Genomic DNA, 24,029 nt, shown 5'->3' with positions numbered 1-24,029 from the left:
TCTCATTTTGGTCACACAAGTTTCCTTTTCTGGTGGGTCCCTCTCAAATAATAGCAAAAATCTAATAAATTAGTTTATAAAGAAAAAAGTGGAAGGGGGGGGGAGTGGTTATTCATAGTTTAAACCATTTGTTGCAGAATTCCTTTTAAATCAAAACCTCCTCCCTCACAGTGTGAAAATTCATGGCTCTCCCCAAGCACCTGGTCCTCTCCATTACACCTCTCTCTACTCCTTGAGGAAAGGAAGAGGGAGAGGTCTCCAGTAAAATATTGTTAATAACATCTTATGTTGCCCGGGCCAGCATGGCTCAGTGGTTGAGCGTCAACCTATGAACCGGGAGGTCAAGGTTCGATTCCCAGTCAGGGCACATGTCCAGGTTGCTGGCTCCATCCCCAGTAGGGGGTGTGCAGGAGGCAGCCAATCAATGATTCTCTCTCATCATTGATGTTTCTATCTCTCTCCTTCTACCTTCCTCTCTGAAATCAATAAATATATATATATATATATATATATATATATATATATATATATAGTATTTTTTAAATCTTATGTTCCTTTAAATCAGGGGTGGGGAACCTTTTTCTGCCAAGGGCCATTTGGATATTTGTAACATCATTCGCTTAATATACTTCACTTAATAAAAATTTATGTTGCTATGAAAAAAGCTCCTAGATTTATTGAATTTCAAGTCCCATCTGCAGTTGCTTTGGCAGGGCCAAATGATCTCTCTGGCCTTATATGGGGCCGGACGTTCCCCACCCTTGCTTTAAATGCTTGATCCTTTTAAAGCACTTTCAGGCCCACTGTGTTCTTATACCAGATGGTATAAACCATACACCTATTTGAAAGGTGGGGAAAGCTACATGTAGCAATTGATCCATGTCTTTTGAACTACATCCAATGGTCTGGAACCTGAAGCAAGTGGCCCCATGCTCATGCTCACTGGGGTGCTGCTGCTCCCCCCCTAATGGAATTGGTTCCAAACATCTTCCTCTTTCCTCCTCAGTTAATTCTGATTCGTGCCTCACCTCATGAATTACTAAATAGGAAAGACTTGAGTGAACCAACATTTCATCAACTAGTATTTATTAAGTGTCCACTAGAAGCCAGACCCTTCAAAGAGTTTTGTTTGTTTTTATTGATTTCAGAGAGGGAGAGGGAGGGAAACATCAATGATGAGAGAATCATTGATTGGCTGCCTCCTGCAAGCCCCCACTGGGGATCCAGCCCACAACCCAGGCATGTGCCCTGACCAAGAATCCAACCGTGACCTCCTGGTTCATAGGTCGATGCTCAACCACTGAGCCATGTCGGCTGGGCTGAAGAGTTTTAAGGAGAAACTTAATCTTCTTTGTCACTTATGTCACTCTGTCACTATAGTGACATTAATTACTTTATCAGTTGGGGCCAATTATCTAAAAAGAATATTTGCATATTAGCCAAACTGGAGTCCACCACTAGACATATTCTGTTCCTGTTTGTAAATGTGGAAATAAACTTCAGTGGCTTCTATAAGAGAGCTAAGCCTTAGAAAACGCCTGCACAGAGTTGATAAGATTTCTAATTGTGTTGTGGTAAAACTTCATTTCTTAAATCACTTAATTCAACATTAACTCATTTTACAAAGTTGCATCTGCTAGGCTCTGGGGGTAGGAAATTGAGTTAGCGCAGAAGTCCTGACCTTAAAGGAGGCTGGAGTCTAGAACAGGAAGACAGACCAATGCACTGCTCCAAGCTCTCCAAGAGCCTCCGGGTTCTGAATGGCCAGGCCTCACACCCCTCTGGGACAGAGATGGACCCCAGCTCCCCCTATCCTGTCTGCTGACTTTTCCTTTCATTTCTACAGGCTCCCTGCACGACCTCCTCCACTGGACATTGCATCAGTCCCAGTTCCCTCAGCCGTGATGAAACTTCACCAGGCTCTGCTTGGTCTACTTAGCTCCTCTTCCTCCTTCAGCACTCGGCCACCACCGGGCTGCCTCAGAAGCCTTTTCGGACTTGCAGATCTGGTCATATATCCCTATGACACCCGCTCCCACCTTGACCCTTATGACACTTGTCGTTTTACAGGTGCTAGTATGATTGTTTTAATATCCGACTCTCTGCTCTCAGGTGCCTCCGATCCTGGAAGGGCGGGGGCTGGTTTTAGCCATCGGTGCTTGGCACACAGTAGGCCCCCCAGGAGTGAAAAAGGAACATTCAGATGCGCCTGGATCTAAGCAGCCCGGGCCTCCGGGAAAGGGCAGGATGGAGTGGATTAGCTCCATTAGCCACAGGCTTTGCGGCGCCGGCCTCAGCCCCCGTGAGGCACTCTGCAATCTAAACGTTGTCTGTCCCCAGGCCCTGGGAGGCTGGACGCTCTCAAATAGCAGGCACCCCCGTATATTTAGTGTTGTGGCCCCAGGACCGAGCTTACCTGTTACTTAGCATAAGACACACAAGAAAACCACTTAGTAAATATTGGCCATTGCCAGCACGAAGCAATGCATGCTTGGGGGGCGGGGGGGGGGTTATCTGGAGAAATGTTTAAGCTTGAGCTGACTTTTCACAGAATACAAACGACTCCTCAACCACCGGTTTCAAAAGGGGGGTAGGGTAGGGAGGGCTTTTCCTTCTCCCTTTCTTCTGGAAAACAAACAAAAACAGTAAGACCTCTGAGCCAACGCCTTCACCTCTGTAGGCCTTCATTCCCTTCTCTCCCCTCACTTCCCCGGCGAACTGTGGACGCGTCCACCCAGGCACGGCGGCCACGGCGGCGCCCCCGGCCGTGCTCCCAGGGCGCGCTGTGCCGCGGCTGTGCCAGGCAGGGTCCCTCTCACGGAGCCGGGGCTTACGGTCCTTCCGGGGAAAGCCGCAGGGCTCGCACACGGGGAGGAAGGGGTCTTTGCCGCTTTCCATTCGCGGGCTTTGTAGCGGGCCCTGCCGTCCCGCGCTCGGCGGTTGCACCTCGCCGAAGCCGATTCCCCAGCCGCGAGGCGGGCCCTCTCCCCTCCCCCGCCGCTCGGGGCGGCGCGCAGGCGCGTTGGCGCGCGGGGCGGGGCGGGGCGCGGGGCGGAGCATGCGCGGGTCGCTTAAACGGGGGCGGGGGCGGCGCTGCCATCATCCAGTCCGAGCGAGTCTCCGCAACTGTCTCCTCGTGGTGCGACCCTCGAGCCTCGCTCTTCCCGTGGCGGCGGCGGCGGCGACAGGAGGGAACAGAAGCGAGCGGGCGGCGGGCTCCATGGAGAGCGGCGGACGCCGGAGCAGAGGCGGCGCTTCCTCCCCGGCACCCGGGCTCCAGTGACCCGCGCTCGCGCCTTGCCCCGCGTCGGAGCGGCCGCCGGCTCCGGGACTGACCGGCCTCGCTGCCCACCCCGCGCCGCCGCCGCCTCGCCTCCGGACACCCCTGCGCCCGACCCGCCTCGGCCCCACTCCCCGGCGGGGTGGCGGCGGCCGGGCCCCCGCCGCGGCGTCTGGAGGAGCAGCGGCCGCCAGAGCCCGCCTCTATGATGAAGTTCAAGCCCAACCAGACGCGGACCTACGACCGCGAGGGCTTCAAGAAGCGGGCGGCGTGCCTGTGCTTCCGGAGCGAGCAGGAGGACGAGGTGAGGCGAGCGCGCACCGCCCGCGGGGCGCCGGGCCGGACGGGGTGCCCCCGCTCTCCCCTCGCCCCCCCCCCCGCCCCCCGGCCCTCCGTCTGGCTGCCGGGCTGGGAGGGATCAGCCCCCCTTCCGCCCCCCGGCCTCCCTCCCTCCTTCCTTCCTTTCTCTGGGTTGATAGACGAGACAAAGGCGCTCGCCCAGCCTGCCCTTCTCCCGCGGGGACGCGGTGCGCGCCGGCGGCCGAGCCGGCCCCCAACCCTGGGGAGCCCCGCCGTCCGGTCGCGCCTAGCCAGTCACCATCTTAACGTGCGAACCGAGCTGAAGCCCGATGAATCGCGAGTGCTCATGGAGGGAGTGGAAATGGCGTGAGTGCTGCCGCTCTCGCCTGCCTGCCCCTTCCATGTTCCTCCTGTATTACAGCCGTTTGCGGTTTCGTACGAAATCTGGGCTGGGCTGTGGAATAGCCACGCAGACCCCGAGCTTTCAAACACAAGCCCATTCGGTCTAGTTCTGTTCGTCCCACTTTTAAGTGGCTCGTTGAACTCACATGCACTTGTCGTAATTATACTTGAATTTTTTTTTTTAAAGCTTCCTTGTGAAGTTCTCTGGTTGCAGACAAATGGTCAGTGAAACATGTGGAGTAACGCCAGAAGGAGATGGACTGGAGGTGGGCAAAGTTGCCATTTTCCAGACAGTCTCTGGCTCTCGGCATATTGATCAACGCTTTTTTGCTTTGCTGTGTTTGGTTTGACATCTGGAGAGGAGCTGTTTTCTTTTTCTAAGAGTAAGCAGTCCATCTATAATTTGTCTTGGGTTGATAGTGAGGTCCTTGAGTTTTCCCTCTTGGGGCAGTTTTTACTTATTTCAGTTACATCTACTTAATTTAAAAACGGCTCACTGCTTTAAATTTGCTTAGGGCAAGAATTTTTTTAGCATTTCCACTCTAAAATGATTAGACAGGAGGGGACATAGCATTCTGAGTTCTGCACAATAAAATGCCAGGTGAAAGCTGGAGATGGGAATCTAATGGCTTCCTTATTGCTTGCTAGTCCCTGTAGTTAGGCTACTATGACATTGTGTACACACAGTTCTTAGCATGTTAACAAAAGTCTAAGTGCTTCACAGTGGTTCTCTTTCAGTTTTTGTTTTGTCTTTATTTTATTTTTTTTAAAGAAACCAAGCTTTTTAGTAATATCAGTGCTCAGTTGGGGTGGGGGGGGGGGGGGTGTCTTTAAGTGTTAAACCTGCATTTTCAGAAGAAATTGGTCTGTGTCTCTGAGCTGGGCCTACTTAGGAGAGCTCAAAAGTAAAAGGGGAAACATTTACAAAGTAATAAATTCAACAAGCATGAAGTGTATTCTATTTAAAAAGATAAAAGATTAGAAGGTCCTTGAGGGAAGGAGCACATGAGGATAAAACAATAGCCCCAAAGTGATCAAGATAGGTTAAGGATCTTGTCTGATATGCTCACTATTGTGTAGTCACATTCTTAGTTTGATTATAATGTGGAGGCATTGCCTAAACACTTTTAACTTTGTTACATTTAACCCGCTTAATGTTGGTTTATAGGTGAGAAGACAGTTGCAGAGCATAAGTACTGACTAATTAAGAAGTGGTAGAGTCAGATCACTGGTCCCCGCTCATAGCAATTGGGTGCACACTATCTGCTGAATGAGTGAGATTTTGTGAGGCTGAGCTTGGAGGTTTTCCTGAAAGTAGTGACTTTGAAGTCTTGTCATAACCTGAACTTGGAATCCAGGTTTTGTGAAACACAAGCTCTCAGGGGAAAATATGGGAAATGGGAGGAAGTTGAAATGGTCTGTATTGTGTGAATGGTAAAGCAAAGTCTGAGAACTTCAGAAATTGCCTTAGCAAATAAGGTCTTTTTGTGCTGGGGAATTATTTTTATTGTAATAAATGCAGTAATTTAGCATTTATTAGTTGAGTCAAGAGATTGGTGTCATTAGATAAAATAAAGTAAGGAGCAAGATTTGGAGAATTTATTACATAAATCCATTACATAAAACTGTGTAAATATGATCATTTCTGAGTTGAGAAAGCAGGTGAATCACTTTCTTAGAATATGCTCCGAGGGAAGGCTCTGAATTCTCTGAAATGCACAGCCACTTTTAATATTTGGTTTAGTACTTCAGGATCATCTTCATTTCTGTAGTTGTGTACAGTTGGGGGATCCTTCTATAATATGATAATTATAGAATGAACCCTATTAGTTAGCTTTCCTGGACATCTTGGTGCTTTGCTATGAATTTTTCCCATTCTGTTGAAATTACATTGCTAGCTTTTCAGGACTAGAATACAAGCCAGCCTGAACTCCCCTCTCTTTAGCTAATAGATGAGATTCCGTTTTCCCCTACTGGGTTAAGAACACCTAGATCCTGGATGGGAGATTTAAATGTATGCTGTATTTTATGATGAGATGTTTACAAAATGTAAATTAAAATAGTAATTGCTGTTTGATCCCAAAAAGCTGTGCAATGCAATGATATGGTTGTCCCTATACTGAAGGAGTTCTCAAGTAGCCCTTACTTTTGAACAGGTTGTTCTAACAAGTCTATATTCTTTTGGGGCGGCTTTATGTATTTGTTCATTTTATGTTTTTCTGCTCTGTGAACTAAGTAATAAACATTACATTTTTATAGGAAGAAATTGGGCAGCAGAAATAATTTATCAAGGTCACAGAAGCTGGCAGATCATTTTGACCCCAAGTTCTTCTAAATCTATATTCATTTAATCATCTTCTCTTCAGCTAGTTACTTCTGTGTGGAATCACCCTAAGTTTTAGCAGTTGGGGTTCTGGACAAGCCCACAAATACATGTCCCATAGTGTAGTTGGGATACTGTGCTTTTGTGAATATTCACAAAATGTTAAGGAAAAAAAAGGATTCCTTGGAACATACTGTATTTGCATGTTTGATAGTTTTAACAGGGATGCAGCGATCAAACGCCCGCTCCTAAGGAACATATTCTATAGCATAGCGGTTCTCAACCTGTGGGTCGCGACCCCTTTGGGGTCGAACAACCCTTTCACAGGGGTCGCCTAAGACCATCAGAAAACACATATATAATTACATATTGTTTTTGTGATTAATCACTGTGCTTTAATTATGTTCAGTTTGTAACAATGAAAATACATCCTGCATACCAGATATTTACATTACAGTTATGAAGTAGCAACGAAAATAATTTATGGTTGGGGGTCACGACAACATGAGGAACTGTATTAAAGGGTTGCAGCATTAGGAAGGTTGAGAACCACTGCTATAGCAGGTTAGATAAATGACTGATAAAAAGGGAGGGTGATCGATAGGGTGAAAGTGCCAACAGCTACTCCAGGGTTAAGTGTGAGTCATTTGGAGTTGTATTGCAGTTAGTGTGTAAGGAAGAACCAAGCACCTCAGAGCAAGACTTGGGTGTTGCTGTGGTTTGGTTGGACTACAGCTTAGGACAGCATAAGACAAATAGTTGAAAAACAGCACCTTAAATATAAGTCTGAAGAATATCTAGGCAAGAAAAGAACTTTTAGTTTCAAACAAGTAACGTTGAGCTCTTAGATGTATTCAAGGTTGAGAATGATCTGGCAGCAAAATAGGATAGAGTGCTAAAGGGAGAAATGACTTGATCCTGGGTGGGATCCAGGCAGAGTTGTGAGTGAAAAACATTGAGAAAACAGTCTTAAGAACTGACTTCTTTTAAAAGAGAGGACAATTTATTGTTGGGGGGGGAGGGGGAGCAGAGCTGAGGAAGGGGGAATGCACAGCTACTTCCCCCATGCCCCAGGGACACACACTTGTATACTCGCACGGGGAGGAGACTCACCCTGCCTCCTGGGCTGGCTTCCATTTTTATTTACTGCTCTCAATAGCTTTTAAGCTCCCTGAACCAGGGGCAACGTCTTCCAGAATCCTGAATGTATGTATCCCCAAAATGTCTGAGTTCTATGAAATCATACACTGAAACTAAGGCTTATGCGGAAAGTAGAGTCTCAAAACCTATACAACTCTAAAACCAGAGCTCTAATAAATAAAAACAATTATAATAAGAAATACCAATGCAGTTAAGTCTCTACTAGCATTTTTACGTGTAGAATCATCAGGTGGTCCACCTTTTTCAGAGGTATATTCTGGGACTTATACTTCCTCAGAGATTAAAGTCTTGGAAGATACCTGATTCAAGTGGAGACCACTTCATGAAATAAACATCTAAATTAGCATTTTCTAAACACAGGGAAATGTCACTAACCTCTGCATCTGCACCTGCAGATAGCAGGTGAAACATAAAGGGCAATTTGGAGCCACTGACTGGAGAGGACTAACTTATCCCATGTACCTCCAGCCTCTGGAGGCATAACTGAATTGCATAGAATTTGAACTGCATTTTTAGTTTATAAGCTCTTATTTTTAATCCAAACCTGAGGATATTTTTCCCATTGATTTTTAGGGAGCGTGGGAGGGAGGCAGGAGTGGGGGAAAGAGAAGAAAAACATCGATGTGAGACACATCGATTGATTGCCTCTCGCACATGCTCTGATGGGGGCTGGGGTTCTAATCTGTACTGAGGCATGTGCCCTTGACCGGGAATCTGAACCCTTGACCCTTTGGTTCTTGGGCCAACCCTCCAATCATTGAGCCAAACCGGCCAGGGCAGTTTACATGCTCTTCTTACATCTCCCCAGTGAGAAGGATTTGTTGGGCAGTGTAAAGCACAGAATCAATAATTCATAGACTCGGGGCTGTTTCCAACTTGACCACTATTACTACTTAAAATGAGAAATACTTCTATTCCAAATGTTTAAAACATTAGTATCTAAGAAAATAAACAAATGTGAGAAATGACTTTTCAACAATGCCAGGTAAGTGGTGTTTTATTCCGATAATTATACATGCAAAGAGGGGTAAGGTCTGTTAGTGTGGTAGGAGGAATGCTTATATGGAGGTGGTTAGGTTGGATCGAAGGGGAAGAATGTCTTCACTTTTCACCACTCTACCAGCATTGGCTTTCGAGTTTGAGTGCGATTCAAGTCTAATTCTGTAGTCTGGTGGGTTGACAAGCCTCTTTTTTATAAACTTTTCTCTGGTCTTGGCTCTGGCTCATCCAGGACATTGAATGCCTACTTTCATCTGTCATCTTGTCACTAAAGTGACAAACTGTCATCATTTTGGCTATACAAAGTGTAATATACCCAGAAAGGTAGTTTAAAAGAAATTTAAAACCTGTAAATGACCACGTATGGTTCTGTTAGTTGTTGATGTAGCCTTACCAAATAAGCTTTTATAGCCTTCGTTTCTTCACTAATACCATTTTCAGAGCATTAGTTAGCATGCTAATACTATATTATAGATCCTAGTAGATTGAGGATGTTCTAGAAAAGTTTAGATGGCTTTGGGGGAGAGACTATTGAGTAATAATACGTTGGGATGCAGTTCTATAGGTTTAGGTTCTCCCAGTGTGTTGGAGGGTTGTTGTGTCCCTGACCCAGGACGTTCAATCACTGAGCCACACTAGCCAGGTGTGTTGGAGGGGTTTTAATTGTCCTTGACTTTGCTTATGCTGCTTGGATTGATTTCTTCTGCTGCTGGCAAACCCATGCCATAGTTTTATCTACTCTTGTCTATGGAGTATATCCCTCAGTTCTTGCTCTTTCATTACCACCCTCCCTCTGCCCCCTCTGCTGTACAAAACATTTGTGGCCATGACCTCATTTGAACTCCCAGTACTGAAGATGTGTAGGCAAGTACTTAATGAAACATACTGGTTTTCCAGTCTGTACCATCACCAAAGACTCTTTAGCAAATCCCTTAAGCTAGTAGTTCAGACATTGATCATTTCTGTACACAGGTATTAATTACTAATTTAAATTGATCGTTTTTTTTGAAAAATGCATTTCAAGTTAATAGTTTGGTCCAATTTAATCATTTTTGGAATGTCAGTGCACAATAATTACTTGGTTTCTGCTAAATCATTTGTCCAAAATTTACATGGGCCTGTTTTCTTGTGGCTTTCTAAACAGTAATTTATGAAGGGAGATGTTGGACCATACAGGGCTTCCATGTCACTGACTTTGGAAGAGAAGTTTAGTCATGTTAATGATGTCCTATAGATAAAGGTGTATTAAATTGGAAGCTTAAGTGTTAGTTTCAGAAAAGCAGATGCAGACTAATGGGGTTTTCCTACATTATTAATCTTAATTTAGCTTTTATCTTGGACAAATCCTATATAATAAAAGCCTAATATGCTAAGTGTCCAACTGTTCATTCGACCTTTTGACCAGTCGCTCTGAAGGGCACTGACCACAAGGGGGTAGATACTCCGACCCGAAGGTTAGCTTGCTGCTTGGGTCCAGCTGATAGGGACTGGGCAAGATGGGGCCGGACACGCCCTGGAATCCTCCCACAATCCCTCCCTGGTTGATCGTGCACTGGTGGGGTCCCTCAGCCTGGCCTGCGCCCTCTGGCAATCTGGGACCCCTCAGGGGATGTCCGCAGGCCAGGCCAAGGGACTCCACTGGCCTGCACCAGACCTCTAGTGGGACTATAACAGTCATTGATCTAGATACATGACACTGAATGTTATGTTTTTAGGACTCAAATATGAATATCTATGGTTTTGAAACCATCTATTTACTAAATGAAAATGTACTTTTCTGATGGCTAGCCACCTGTACCATTATGAAGGTAATCAAGGAAGTTGCTTAGACAGCATAGAAGTGTGTAAGAATTCCATCCAGGCAATAGAAACCAGATTATCCTTAACCCAGACGAGAAAAAGAGGCCTCCAACTCTGCAGTCAGGACCAGTAGTTACCATTTACTTTTCCTTTGTTGCAAGATATAATGCTTGTGTGTACCTTAAACATATTTTTTTTAACTTAAAAAAACTTAAATTCATTTGCCAGTCTTGGTAACAGGGTGAAAGCCTTTTTTGTTGTTGTTGTTCATCCTCACCCAAGGATATTTTTCCATTGATTTTTAGAGAGAGTGGAAAGGAGGGGGAGAGAAACATCGACTGGTTGCCTCCCATGCCCGTAGGATGGAGCCTGCAACCAAAGTATGTGCCCTTGACCGAAATTGAACCTGGGACCCTTCAGTCTGCAGGCCGATGCTCTCTCTGCTGAACCAAACCGGCGAGGGCCAGGGCCAAAGCCTTTGAATATCATAGGTTCTTGCTCGATTTGCTTATGCTGGCTCTTTAATTCCAATTTTGATATCTAAGCCCTATTTGCTAATACTTAAGAAAGCTTAGCCTGGCCAGTGTTGCTCAGTGGTTGAGTGTTGACTTATGAACCAGGAGGTCACAGTTTGATTCCTGGTCTGGGTACATGCCTGATTTCAGTTCGATCCCCACTGGGAGAGTGTGCAGGAGGCAGCCAATCAATGATTTGCTCTCATCATTGATGTTTCTATCTCTCCCTTTCCCTTTCTCTATGAAATAATTTTTTTTTTTTTTAAAGAAAGCTTACATTTAAGACATTTCATTTTATCTCACCCAGATTGCTGTATTTGGACGTGGTGGTACCCTCAATGTCAGCCATTAGTATTTTCTATTTTAGCTAAGGCTTTGTCAACCATTTTGTCAATTTGCAGTGCTTTCTATGGGTTTGCCACTGTTCTGTCGGTTATTTACTTGAAGGAATGATGCTGGTGGGAGCAATAGAGTCCTACCAGATCAAGAATGAGAGAAACAATGTTCAGACCCCCTCAGCATTAATTGATCACTGCTCTGCAGTGATGGTATGTCCATAGGCAAAGGTGTCTGCTTTTTTCAAATTGAAGTTAATGTGCCTGAATCAGTATTACCATATCTTCTACTTAACATTTTAGAGGTTTTAGGGGAAAGCTGGGAGTTGCCGAACTATTGTCAGCCTGGAACTTTCCAGTTGGGGCAGATTGAGTTCCTGGCAACTTACTCAAGTAGGAGGTGAATATTGTGCTGTCTCTGAACTCTTCAGGCCATCAGTTCCTCTGGTAGGAGGGAGGGAGGGAGCTGGGCAGAGAAAACGACTGGCATGCATGTCAAAAAATCAGGACCCACACAGGGGATTAAACTTTGTTCTAAATTGATTTATCTGGTGAGCACTGTTTATATTTATTTGAAGGCAATATACTAAGGTAACATTTTCAGGTCAGTTAAGACATCTGTTATCTTAATAAACGTCATTTGGTTATTTATCATAGACTTCTCTTATTTTTTTTATTACTTGGGTGAATTTCAACCTAACCTAGCTCACAAATTTTTCATTTATAAGATGGATATGTAATACTTGTTTCAGGTACTACATACCTGAAAATTTAAAAAATAGTGAGCCTCTAGGATACTCTGTGATAATAGCTGTTGTGTATTTTTTTAAGTGTTTGCACATTTCAAGCTTAATGATGTTCTTGATTGGGGTCCGCAGACTTTTTCTGTAAAGGGCCAGATAATATTTTCGGCTTTGTGGGCCATATATAATCTCTGTCACTACTACTCAACTCAAGTTGTAGCACAAAAATATTCACAGACAATATGTAAAAAATGAATGACTGGATTCTCATAAGATTTTATTAATGAACATTGAAATTTGAATTTCATATAATTTAAAAATATAAAAATCATTTGTAGTTCACAGACTGTACAAAAACAGGCAGTAGGCCATACCTTGAAAACTCTTTGCTAGAATCATAAATTAAAGCTGCATGTTATCAAATGGAGCAACTTTTGCTAATTTATATAGATTGGGAATATGAAGGGAGCCTCTTTCTGTCTAATCTTAAGCATAAAGGTAATAAGAATTCTTTATGTACCCAGCGTTGGCTTTACATGAATTTCCCTATTCCTTTCTCACAGCATCTGTTATATTCTGAATATTCTTACATTTTGTAGATGAAAGAACAGGGTGACCTGCCTATGGTTACATATCCTTACATTTGGAAAAATAATAAGATAATGTAACTGAAGAATAATGGATCTGACCACAAACCTCAGGGTGTACAGCTCTGGAACTAAAAAACAAAGTCTCTTGCTTTTATCCTTTGTTAATATCTAAAAATTGGAGAGTTTTACTAACTGAATCTGGCAGCTTACATGATTTAATTAGGTAAGAATTATTTAGTGGTGAGATCATGTTATTGTTGAATTCTGAATTCACAGAGATGGTGTTTACAAAGGCTGTCAACTGCTTTTTTGTACTATAATGTGTTCTAATAATTTTAATGAAATTTAAAAGTAGGTTAGTCTAGAAGTACAGTCTTGTAAAAGATTTAGAATGTTGCTTATATATGGTTATGGTGGTTCTTTCAGGTGCTGTTGGTGAGCAGCAGTCGGTACCCAGACCAATGGATTGTCCCAGGAGGAGGAATGGAGCCCGAGGAGGAGCCTGGTGGTGCTGCCGTGAGGGAGGTTTATGAAGAGGTGAGGTGAACAGTAGTTTGCATTTTCTCTTTTCACACAGACTGTATTTTGGGGTTTTACAGACATCCTTCTGGTTCACAAACAGGGGACTTTGTTACATACACTGAGGAGAAGTCAAGAAGGCAGGTCACATAGGTGTGTTTTTCTTGTTGCCTAGTTTAACATTTTAAAGCATGTGACTATATCTAGCATTTTGCCAAGCAGATATTTTTTCTACCTGGTAAAATAGAGCTAACATCAATGTGGAACATGGAATTGCATAACAATAAGTCTGATCAGTGATCAATATATAACATGATGGTCTTGCCCAGAGCAAAGTTAGTATTACACTGAGCAAAAACATACAGAGATGTTAATCATGTGCTATGATTGTTTTTCAAGTAAATAAGAAACAAATTTGCTTTTATTTTACTTTTTTTGTCTGAAAGTTCAATAAAATGGCACACGCACGCACAAAAGCGTACATGGCCTGCTTGTCTTCTTACACATAATGATATACACCTTGCTTTTACTCACAAGCAAAACAGCATAGTAAGTGCCACAAAAAGTTATTGAACAGCAGTTAAGAGTATAAATGGGAAAATAATGCTAAAGCTCTCATTGGGCCTTGGTGTGTAGTTGGAGGTTTCATAAGAGATGGGTCTTGAAGGATGAGTGGCTTCTTAAGGGAAGAACACATTTGAGATAGAGAAGACAAGCATGTACCAGTCTATTAGTTCACAGGATGGATTTGAGTGGGGGCACACTGACATTCCAATCACTCTTTACTTGGTAACTGTAATGAGGACTCTGCCTATAGAAGGAATTATACCTCCTGAGGTGTGTGACTAAAGGAAGATTGGCCTAAATTTAAGTAAGAAGGGGGAGGAGTCTGTTTTCATTCAGGAAATTTGTCCCAAATTTGTAGGGAGTTAATTTTTGGTCAGTTCTTGCCATTTCTTATTGAATAAATGGCAATAAGTCTGATCAACAGGAAGCTGCATGTAGAGCAAATGAAGTCAATGTGTTACAGCAAACCATGGGTCGTGAATCTCAGCACATCAAAAAAATCACAGAAGCATGCTTAGTATGGAAGGGGCTAATGTGTTTAGATTTACAAGTTGAAATAGTAATTTTCATATCAAGGTAAAATTTGTACATTTCATCTTTTTCCAATAGGCTGGAGTCAAAGGGAAATTGGGCAGGCTCCTGGGCATATTTGAGGTGAGTTACAAAAGTAATCCTTGGGCCGTGGCTGGTGTGGCTCAGTTGGTTGGAATGTCCTCTCATGCACCAAAAGGTGGAGGGTTTGATTCCCAGTCAGGGGACATACCCAGATTGTGGATTTGATCCCTGTCTAGTTGGGGTACGTGTGGGAAGGAACCAATCAATGTTTCTCTCTCACATAGACCTCTCTCTCTCTCTCTCTCTCTCTCTCTCTCTCTCTCTCTCAAAAACAAACAAAATAATCCTTGGTTTGCTGATAAGAGAATTAATAATTTCTTCCTTTAAAACTATCAGAAGGGAAGTAAGTCATAAGAATTAGGAGGGAGGGAAGTAAAAACTACTTAACTTGCCTGTACCATTAGTTATATACAGCATATTATGACAATACAGTGGAGTTGGTGGAGAAACATTTATCACTTATGAAGAACTAGAGGTCCGGTGCATGAAAATTTATGCACTGGAGGGAGGTTCCCTCAGTCCAGGAGCCCTCAGGGGCGGGAGGCGACGCCCCCGTCACACCTCTGCTGCTGCCACTGCTGGCAGCGCAAGCCTCAGGTGGCCCTGGGCGGCTGGGCAGCCACCATCCGAGGCTTGCCTGTGCCTGGGGCTCGCCCTGGGGCGCTGAGAGGACTGGGGGACTCTGGAGGCAGGCTTGTGGAGCAGCCGGGCCCGCCTGCCGCCCCAGTGGGGCTGAGGGGAGATGAGGGCAGGGCAGTCAATTAGCATATTCTCTCCTTATTGGCTGTGGGCACCGCCATCCTTGAGGGCAAGGCGGCAATTAGCATATTTCCTCATTGGCTGTGGGCGCCACCATCTTTGAGGGTGGGGCAATTAGCATATTTCCTCTTTATTGACTTTGGGTGCTGCCATCTTTTGCGATGGCATGAGGGTCAGTTAGCATATTCCCTCTTTATTAGATAGGATGTCTGGAAATGTACCCTTACCATCAGCATATAACATTAGATGACATACAGAATGACTATCCTTAAAGGGCTATGTAAAAATACAAAGCTCAGATACATAGAATAGTTGTGCTAAAAGCATAGAATTCTCATCTGTATAATCCTTTATTACTGAATGCAGAATGGAATTTATGGGGAGGGAATTTGGAAGTGGTAGATAGTCTGTGGAAAGTAGGGGAAAATGTGGTCAAGTCATGAGGCCTAAGCTATTCTCAAATAGATACTCACCTAAGATTCAAGCCTAGATACATGGTATACTGCTGGGGTCCAACCCTAGCGGGTCCAGGGGTCCCCAAAGGTGTGGACGGAGTCGGCAAAGAAGGAATGACATGGAGACAGCGTTCAGTTGATCAGCAGCCTAGCCAGGATCTCCAGCCAAGTTCTGGTCTGGATCTCCAGCCAAGTTCTGTTTAGGATCTCCAGCCAGGTTCTGTGTCCATGGTCTCTTGCTAGGTTCTCCAGCCAGGTTCTCCAGGTTCTCCAGCCAGGTTCTGTAGCCATGTTCCCTCGCTAGGTTCTCCAGCCAGGTTCAGTCACCAGGTTCTAGTCAGGTTCTCTTGCCAATTTCTGTAGTCAGGTTCAGTCCAGGATCTTTTGCTATGTTCTCTCGCTAGGTTCTGTCTCTAGGTTCTGAGGCCAGTTTCTGTCCAGGATCTTTTGCCATGTTCTCTCCAGCGAAGTTCTTCTGTCTCTAGAGAACGTTCTGTGTAGGTTCTGTGCCAATTTCTGTCTCTCTTCTCTGTCTTCTTACATCTGTATTTATACCAGTTGATTCCAATCCTATCAATCTCTATTTCAAAGGTTAGGGCGTTTCTTATCTCCATTCCAGGGAGTAAAGATTATGTAGCTTAAGCATGATTGTTCGTAGTTAAAGTGATTAATTACCCACCTGGCACTTAGTTAAGAGGTTTTATTCCCTCCCTAACTTCAGGGGAAAATCCCTACCTGGGGAAACAACCTTTCTCAGAGACCTTGGTTAAAACACATAGTGCATAGAAGGTGAGCAAACATATTAAGAACAGTATGCCATATATGCCAGGTCCCTTGAAACAGCAAGCATGGACCAGCTCCCGGCAGTATACCAGATACAGGGTGACCTTTTCCCCCAAGATATTATTTAAGGGTAGCTTAGTCCTTCTGATAGAACCATAAAATTTTTATTTTTAAGCCTTTTTAAAGGAATTTAGAAAAAATTCTGATTGTACAGTACTTGGTAGAATTAATTCCCAGAATATAGTAATTGTTGAGTAAAGTTCCATCACGTTGACCAGGGTCACCCCAATCAATTTAATAACAGAAAAAGGAGCAAAGTTCTTAAGATAATGTTCAAACTTTCCCAGAATTCAGCACTTGCTTTGCCCAGTTAAATAGCACTATCTTCTAAACTAAAAAACATAGAGTTTTCTATAATTCTGAATAGCCATGATATAAAGAGCACATGTCAGTATGCTGACAAGATTTTTAAAGAAAACTTCTCACATTATGTTTCATTTTATTTTTTTGTTAATCCTCACCTGAGGATATTTTTCCATTGATTTTTAGAGAGAGTAGAAAGGAGAGGGAGAGATAGAGAGAAACATTGATGTGAGAGACACACGTGGATTTGGTTTCCTCCTGCACGTACCCCAACCAAGGCCAGGAACCCTGCAATCAAGGTACATGTCCCTGACCCAAATTGAACCCAGGACCCTTCAGCCTGCAGGCTGATATTCTGTCCACTGAACCAAACTGGCTAGGGTGAAAACTTCTCACATTATAAATAAATGTTTACATAACATGGGAAGGTAATGGTATTAAATGCTTTTACTGTTTTTATAGAGTACAATTTATATTTTATAGAATTTGAACAGAAAATGGTAATCAATATACTTTCCCCTTAGGAAATATAATAGAAGTAGAATGGCCCTACTCATTCATCCTGGTGATTTCAATGCATTTGTGATCATAGCATAATAAAGATATTGATTTGCCAGGCACAGAGATAACGAGTTCTTCAAAATAAGGAACAGTAATGTTTGTGAGAAATGCCTCTACTTTATTGCTGTTCTTATTCCTTTCCAAAGACAAAATACATTGTTTGAGTGGATTACTCAGGTTATTTGTGTTAGAAAAAATTAGGACAATTATCTATAGTCATAGACTATACCAAACAAGGCTAATTTTAGTTGAGATGAATGTGAGCCCCTTTGTCTTAAGGCCAACTTGTGTTTAATTTTGTCTAGAGACAAGACTAGGTGGCAGTTTTAATATGGGTAAAGTTGAGGTTGAATATAGGACTAAAAATAATGTTCCATGATTGGGTTGACCCAGATATTTTCAGCCTTGGCTGTGCATAGTTCATCTGGAAGCTTTTAAATATCAAAACCTAAGCCTTACCTCAAACTGAATTGGTGTCTCAAAAAACCATTTGCCCTGGGTGATGTAATGGGTGACCAAGATTGAGAAGCCCTAGTCTAGGTTAGTAGAGCTGTGCTCTTGTGTGTGTCTTGTAAACCTCTGAGGGGAATGCTCTGAACTAACTGGGGATACTGCTCTACAAGTTGTGAGGGAAGCAGTTTTCCATAGTATGGAAAGGCTATCAGTATTAGCCCCACGGAATAGGACCTTAAAAAAGGATAGGAATGTAGTTCTTTTAATTACTTACCTGATGGACAGAAATCAGAAAGCTAAAAGTTTAGTACTGGGAGCTAATTTTATCACTTTAGTATTTTCTCTTACATAAACTCATTTCTGTGCTGGATTATACAACTCAGTATACTTGCCGATGTTGGTAAATAGGCTATGCTAATCAGCAGTGTGCCGCAACTGATTTTTTCCCTTAAAGATATGTACATGACTAGTTCCTATAGATTAAAATGCTTTTCTTTTTACATTCAAGCAGAACCAAGACCGAAAGCACAGAACATATGTCTATGTTCTTATTGTCACTGAAATATTAGAAGATTGGGAAGATTCTGTTAATATAGGTAAGTTTCCTTTTCCTTTTGCTATCAGAATTCTCTTAATTCAAATACTGTATGCATGCCCTAGCTGTTTTGGCTCAGTGGATAGAGCGTGGGCCTGCGGACTGAAAGGTCCCAGGTTCGATTCCAGTCAAGTGCATATGCCTGGGTTGTGGGCTCTATCCCCAGTAGGGGCATGCAGAAGGCAGCCAATCAATGATTCTGTCTCATCATTGATTATCTATCTATCTATCTATCTCTCCCCCCTCTCCCTCTCCCTCCCCTTTCCTCTCTGAAATCAACAAAAATATATTTTTTAAAAAATACTGCATGCTTGTATCCAATTTTCATCTTAAATTATTTTTGGTTACTTTTCTTTTAGAGAAGGGAAGATGAATATACATCTCCATGTTTGAATTATTTGAAAATTCTTCAACATACTGTTGTCTAAGCCATTCCAAAAAAAATAGTCATTTGTGAAGAGTGAGGAATATTATTAACAGCGTATGGCTTACTTTTTAAACTTGACTTTATTGTATAGTAATCAATGTCATCACTGTTTTCTAGGAAGGAAGAGAGAGTGGTTCAAAGTAGAAGATGCCATCAAAGTTCTCCAATGTCATAAGCCTGTACATGCAGAGTATCTGGAAAAATTAAAGCTGGGTTGTTCTCCATCCAATGGAAATTCCACAGTCCCTTCTCTTCCAGATAATAACACCTTGTTTGTAACTGCTGCACAGACCTCTGGCTTGCCATCTACTATAAGATAGAATGGGAGGTCACTCCCACCATGTGCAATCTCATGGGGAGAGGCTTCTTTATTTTCCTTGGCAAACATCTGAATGACGCTTGCAAACTGTCTGAATTTGCCATACAAGGTTTTCTTCAAACAATTTGCATGTTTTTCAGATGCTTTTGAATCTTTTTTTTAATAGTGTAAAATATTTTAATAAGCCAAAGCCATGTGGAGGTTTTTTTTAGATGCCTTAACTGTGCCCCTGACCCTCCCACCCTCCATGTTATTTTGGTTGTCATTTTTTTTTTCTTCAGTTTTTCGTCCATTTGACGTCAGTCTGTGGTTTCTGTCAGATCAACTTACTCGTGGGTATGTTTTACCCCAATTTGTTTTCTCATTCACAGCATTAATGTATTCAACAAATCCTTCTGTTGTGGGAATTTACAAAAATAATTCTTGATATTAACGGAAAACTTTTTCACAGTATCACAATTTATTTCAAAAATTTCATATTTGGAATATTTCTGTATGGCCCAATATTTTGACAAAGGACCTAATTTGCTATTTTCAGGAATTTGCTAACTCATTTGTTTCAATTTTTACAACTGGTATTATGTCATTAACATAATTCCCCTATTGCTCAATAGCCCTTTAACACAAAATTTTAACTCTATAGAGTTGGCAATTTTTAGGGAGCTATTTAATGTAAGCAAAACACATGTAGTAAATACATCATCTTATCATGAAATCTGGATTCATGGCATTTGAGTTAGCACACCCAGTTGCCAATTCCCTTTATCCATGGTCTCTTTACACCAAATATCTGAGAACCAAATTTCCCTCAATGTAAATTGCTTTTTAAAAATATATTTTCAGTTTTTCAATTTAGTGACACCTCTTCAAACTTGTTGGTCACTGATAACCAACCATACCTGGGTTTGGAATCAATAACCTCAAATGCCAGTCAATGATGACGGCTTCACAATTAAAATGGCCTTCTTGCTGTTCAGCTGTTACAGACTTAGTTAGGGTACCTTTAGAATGTCTAATCTTTTATAGGTTGTCAATAGGTACTATTTATCACATGACTTACTTTTGGGGCACTGGAACATACCAGAACTAAGAATTATTTTGTCTTATATTTGTCTTTATATGTATTAAAATCAATCCTAGCTAAAATATATAGGTACCTTTTCTGAAACTCCTGTATTTCCCCCAAACAGGCCAGGAATAAGGTGGGAGGGAAAACCTTTCAGTAAGATGTGGGGTGGGAGATGAAGGCAAGATCATTCTGTATGTAGACATTAGCCTTTTGTAAATATTGTAACTGATGAGCATAAAGTAGAAAATAAGTAGTTATACATTTGTCCTACAAATTATTAACCTTAAAAATGTAATTGCTGCTAAAAATAGAGTGCTGTTACACTTGAGGAAAATTGGTGCCACTTTATAAAATGAGATCTTGTGCCATAAATGCAGATGAACTAGAAATAATATAAACATTAGTTCACAAATTAATGCTGTCAAAGGAATGAGTAATTAACCAATGACACTTCATTCTAAATTATGTGGTGTGGTCAAACACGATCATCCAGAATTTTTGTTTTTCTTCATACAGAGGTTATGTATTCTGGGTGTTTAAATTCCACAGATTGACGCTTTCTATCAATCTTCAATGGACTAAGATTTTTGTTCTCAGTAATCTCTGAAGTTTCTTTAAATTACATACTTAACACAGCAGAGAAACTGGATTGTTTTTGTATATAGGACTGTGTCCACCTGAAATGCTATCACAGTGCTTGCGGGGAGGGGAGGTGGGTATCTTGTACATGACATTCTGAGAGTTAACAATGCATGAAATTATTTTATAAACTCTTGGACTATGTATTTGACCTGTAAAATATGTACAGTATTAATGTCAGCCATCTCTTAAAAGTGAGCCTATAAATATTGTTGTGTAATTTTCTTTGGTCAGAAACATTTGGACGAAGTAGTGCCACTCGAGTCAGGATTTCTTCAGTGCCATTTAGCAAACTAACTGTCTTTAGTCTATGCAACTAGCAGAAATTTGAATGATGCAACAGAAGATTTACAGTTGTCACACTTTAAATTTCATATGAGGGGTTCTTCACTATTCTTCTAGAACCCAGTCTAGCAAAATTAGAGAAGGGCCTTAAGGATTTATTTCTGTTCAGAGAAAAAGCCTACATTTTCAGGCTCAACAGTTGAATCTACTATGGGTAACAAAAAGTATCTACTATCTCAACCCTCTAAAGATTATTACAGTGTTGGGATTGTCATTTATGCTTTCTGTGGGGTAGTTGGATAAAATTGGACAGCTAAATTTTTCAGTACCATGTGCCTCCTAATTAAAACAAGTTTGTAAAGTGACTTGCAGACACAAAGTAGCAACTAGCCTGCATGTTGTTGGGTTTTTGGTTTTTGTAAACAGGTGAAATTTTCCAACCAGACACATGCCATTCAGTTTTCCGGTGTTGATCACACAGTCGTATAAAGAAGCAAAACTGAAGGGGGGTGGTTGTTGTATACACTTGAATTGCTTTGCATGGTCTCATTGAGATAATTGGTGTAAGAATCTTGACTTTTTTTATATTTGGAAACATCAAATAAAAATGGAAATAAAGTAACTTTTTTTTATTATATTAAGACCAAGAAAAAACTTGTCTTGCATTCCACAGTAACATTACTCTTCTCCCACTGATGGTCATATATGTTATCTCAGTAAAAGTACATTTATACACTTCCCTTTATGATTAACTGGGTTATAAAAGGAACTGGTCACCAATAAGATGTTGCCATTACTCTCCCAATGGTTATTTCCCATCTTCTTAGACAGTAGCCTAATGGTGCATGGCGGCTATAGTTGTCTTATAGCACTGTTCCCCTGCCCTAATCGGGTTTTGCTATAATTATTACAATGATTTTCAAGAGCTCTTGATATATTCTGTGTTTTGCTGTAGGGTGTTTCATTTTAATCATTTTACTGTTTAAATGGGTAGCTGGCTACAGGTACCCTGCCAGCCATAAGACCAACTTTAGAGTCCTTACATAAATGTTCTACACAAATCTTATTTAAATTGTAGGAAAGAAGCCTGGCCAGTGTGGTTAAGTGGTTAAGCATCAACCCATGAGCCAGGTCAAGGTTACAGTTCGATTCCTGGTCAGGGCACATGCCCAGATTGTGGGCTTGATCCCCAGCCGATCAAGGATTCTCATCATTGATGTTTCTATGATTTTCTCCCTCTCAACGTTTTTTAAAAAATAGTAGGCAAAGAGAAAGTTTGGCATTTTCCAGTATTATTTTCACATTGAAATACAAGAATTCTCTACAGGTCTCTGTAAGCAGAATTCTGTAGACAAAAGTAACAGGGCTAAACAGTGGATTTACTAAAGTATAATTTTTAATGAGTTGGTTATAGCAGGAATATTTCTGTAGTTGGTTTTGTCTGTTTCCAACCAACACTTTCATAAATTCTTAACCCATACAGTAATCAGGATCTGCTTTTAAAAGACATGCACCATCTTCAAAAGTAATATTTTATTTAAAAATGATTCCCCCACCAAATACTTTGCTGTACAGTTCCATATAAAATGTTGCTATTTGGTGGAAAAGTGATTTTACCCTTGGTGCTGCTTTGCTTTCCTATTTTCAATACCTTCCTGACTAGTGCCATTGGTTAAGTTATAGGAGTAAGATGAGAAGGCCCTTTTGCCAGAAACTAGTCTCAAATTCCTCTATTTGATGTAATTTCAACTAAATGTGACCCCAAAAATTACTCTTCCCAATATGTGGATTACTACCCTCTGGACATCACATTTCCTTGTTATTAAACGCCAGTGCCAGGCACATATGTATATAAGTATTGTAAATCTTATTTACTCAACTTTTACTCAAATTAGTGAAATAAAAATAATATTTGGCTCTCAATGTGTATCAAGAAACTTAAACATACCTTTTGATGAATTAACTACACAAGATGGCCAAAAATGTTAAAGATTTATGTACTAAGATAGGCAACTAAAATGGTAAGGCGTGAAAATAAAATGCCCAGGCCTGCCTAACGGGGTAATGGTTAGCTAGTAACATGTCTATATAATGGACTATTTTAGACATAAAATGGAACCCTTTCACCCAACAATTCCATTTCTGGGAGCTACTTCAAGTTGCACAATCAAAATGTATCAAAGATGTATATTGCAGGATTTATTAAATTCATCAATTTGAATTGCAAATGGAGGTGTTAAGTTATGGTCATCTAGTCAATAGATATCACTTGAATTACACTGCCACAGGTGGAGGTCCTTTTAGTAACTGATTTTAAAAAACACTACACAGCATTACCTATTAAAGCTCACTTTTTAAAAAGGAGCCTGTACATATTTCAGATTTTATTTTTAAATGAAATATTGAAACTTTCTATGTGACAATGTTCAATAATCTTACATGAAAAAAATGGGTTTAATGACCTGATCTATACATGTATCAAAAAATATAATCAAGGGGAAAGAAGAAACTTATACAAATGTTTCATCTAATTGTTATTGAAGTAACAGTAATGTATCACTTTTTAAAAGGGGAAGTATTGACACATTTGCTTCTAGCACTATAGCAGTGGCTTATCAATCACTGCCAAGGAGGAAGGAAGCTGAACCTATAGGCCAAACCTAGCCCCAACTTTTAACAGCCCAGAAACGTAGAATGTTAACATAAAGTGATTTAAAAGAATACTTTGTGACATGTAAAAATTAAAGTTTTATCAGAGTGCAGAAGCCTCTGTTTAAAATTATCTATGGATATTTTCTCACTACAATAGCAGAGCTGAGTATGTTACTGTACCAGCGGTTCTCAACCTGTGGGTTGCGACCCCTTGGCGGCCGAACGACCCTTTCAGAGGGGTCGCCTATGACCATCCTGCATATCAGATATTTACATTACGATTCATAACAGCAACATTACAGTTATGAAGTAGCAACGAAAATAATTATATGGTTGGGTCACAACATGAGGAACTGTATTTAAAGGGCCAGAGGTTGAGAACCACTGCGTGTAGACAGATCCATGGCCTGCAAAGCCCAAAATACTTAGCTTTAGAAGGGAAAAGGAGGTTGCAAGAATTGGCCCTTGATTACCCAGTCCTGTTTCCTGCCAAAACTGAAAACGGCACAAGTTCAAATTT

The 24,029-nt window shown here is 41.5% G+C and overlaps 1 protein-coding gene across 2 annotated transcripts; it reads left to right on the top strand.

The window, feature by feature from the left end:
* The first annotated feature begins 3,105 nt into the window (after window positions 1-3,105).
* NUDT4 (nudix hydrolase 4) lies at window positions 3,106-21,498 on the top strand. Of its 2 annotated transcripts, none has more exons than XM_081083753.1 (5): window positions 3,106-3,584; window positions 12,875-12,985; window positions 14,144-14,188; window positions 18,032-18,119; window positions 18,663-21,498. In XM_081083753.1, the coding sequence occupies exons 1-5, from the start codon at window positions 3,486-3,488 to the stop codon at window positions 18,863-18,865; spliced, it is 546 nt and encodes a 181-aa protein (XP_080939879.1). In that variant the 5' UTR covers window positions 3,106-3,485; the 3' UTR covers window positions 18,866-21,498. The 2 variants fall into 2 exon arrangements, with proteins under 2 accessions (XP_080939879.1, XP_080939880.1); XM_081083754.1 differs by having other exon boundaries at window positions 3,115-3,584; window positions 18,035-18,119.
* The last annotated feature ends 2,531 nt before the right edge of the window (window positions 21,499-24,029 follow it).

This window comes from Myotis nattereri, assembly GCF_964212035.1.
Source record: "Myotis nattereri genome assembly, chromosome: 2".
NCBI classification, from domain to species: Eukaryota; Metazoa; Chordata; class Mammalia; order Chiroptera; family Vespertilionidae; genus Myotis; species Myotis nattereri.
The sequence above is the reverse complement of the archived record's forward strand: the minus strand, read 5'-3'. Positions and strand labels throughout refer to the sequence as shown.

Bases quoted from the DNA above. Each gene is read 5' to 3' on its own strand.
- NUDT4 (XM_081083753.1), top strand. From the start codon at position 3,486: ATGATGAAGTTCAAGCCCAACCAGACGCGGACCTACGACCGCGAGGGC. The intron at 14,189-18,031 runs GTGAGTTACAAA...TTTACATTCAAG, and splicing joins GGCTCCTGGGCATATTTGAG to CAGAACCAAGACCGAAAGCA. The intron at 18,120-18,662 runs GTAAGTTTCCTT...ACTGTTTTCTAG, and splicing joins GGAAGATTCTGTTAATATAG to GAAGGAAGAGAGAGTGGTTC.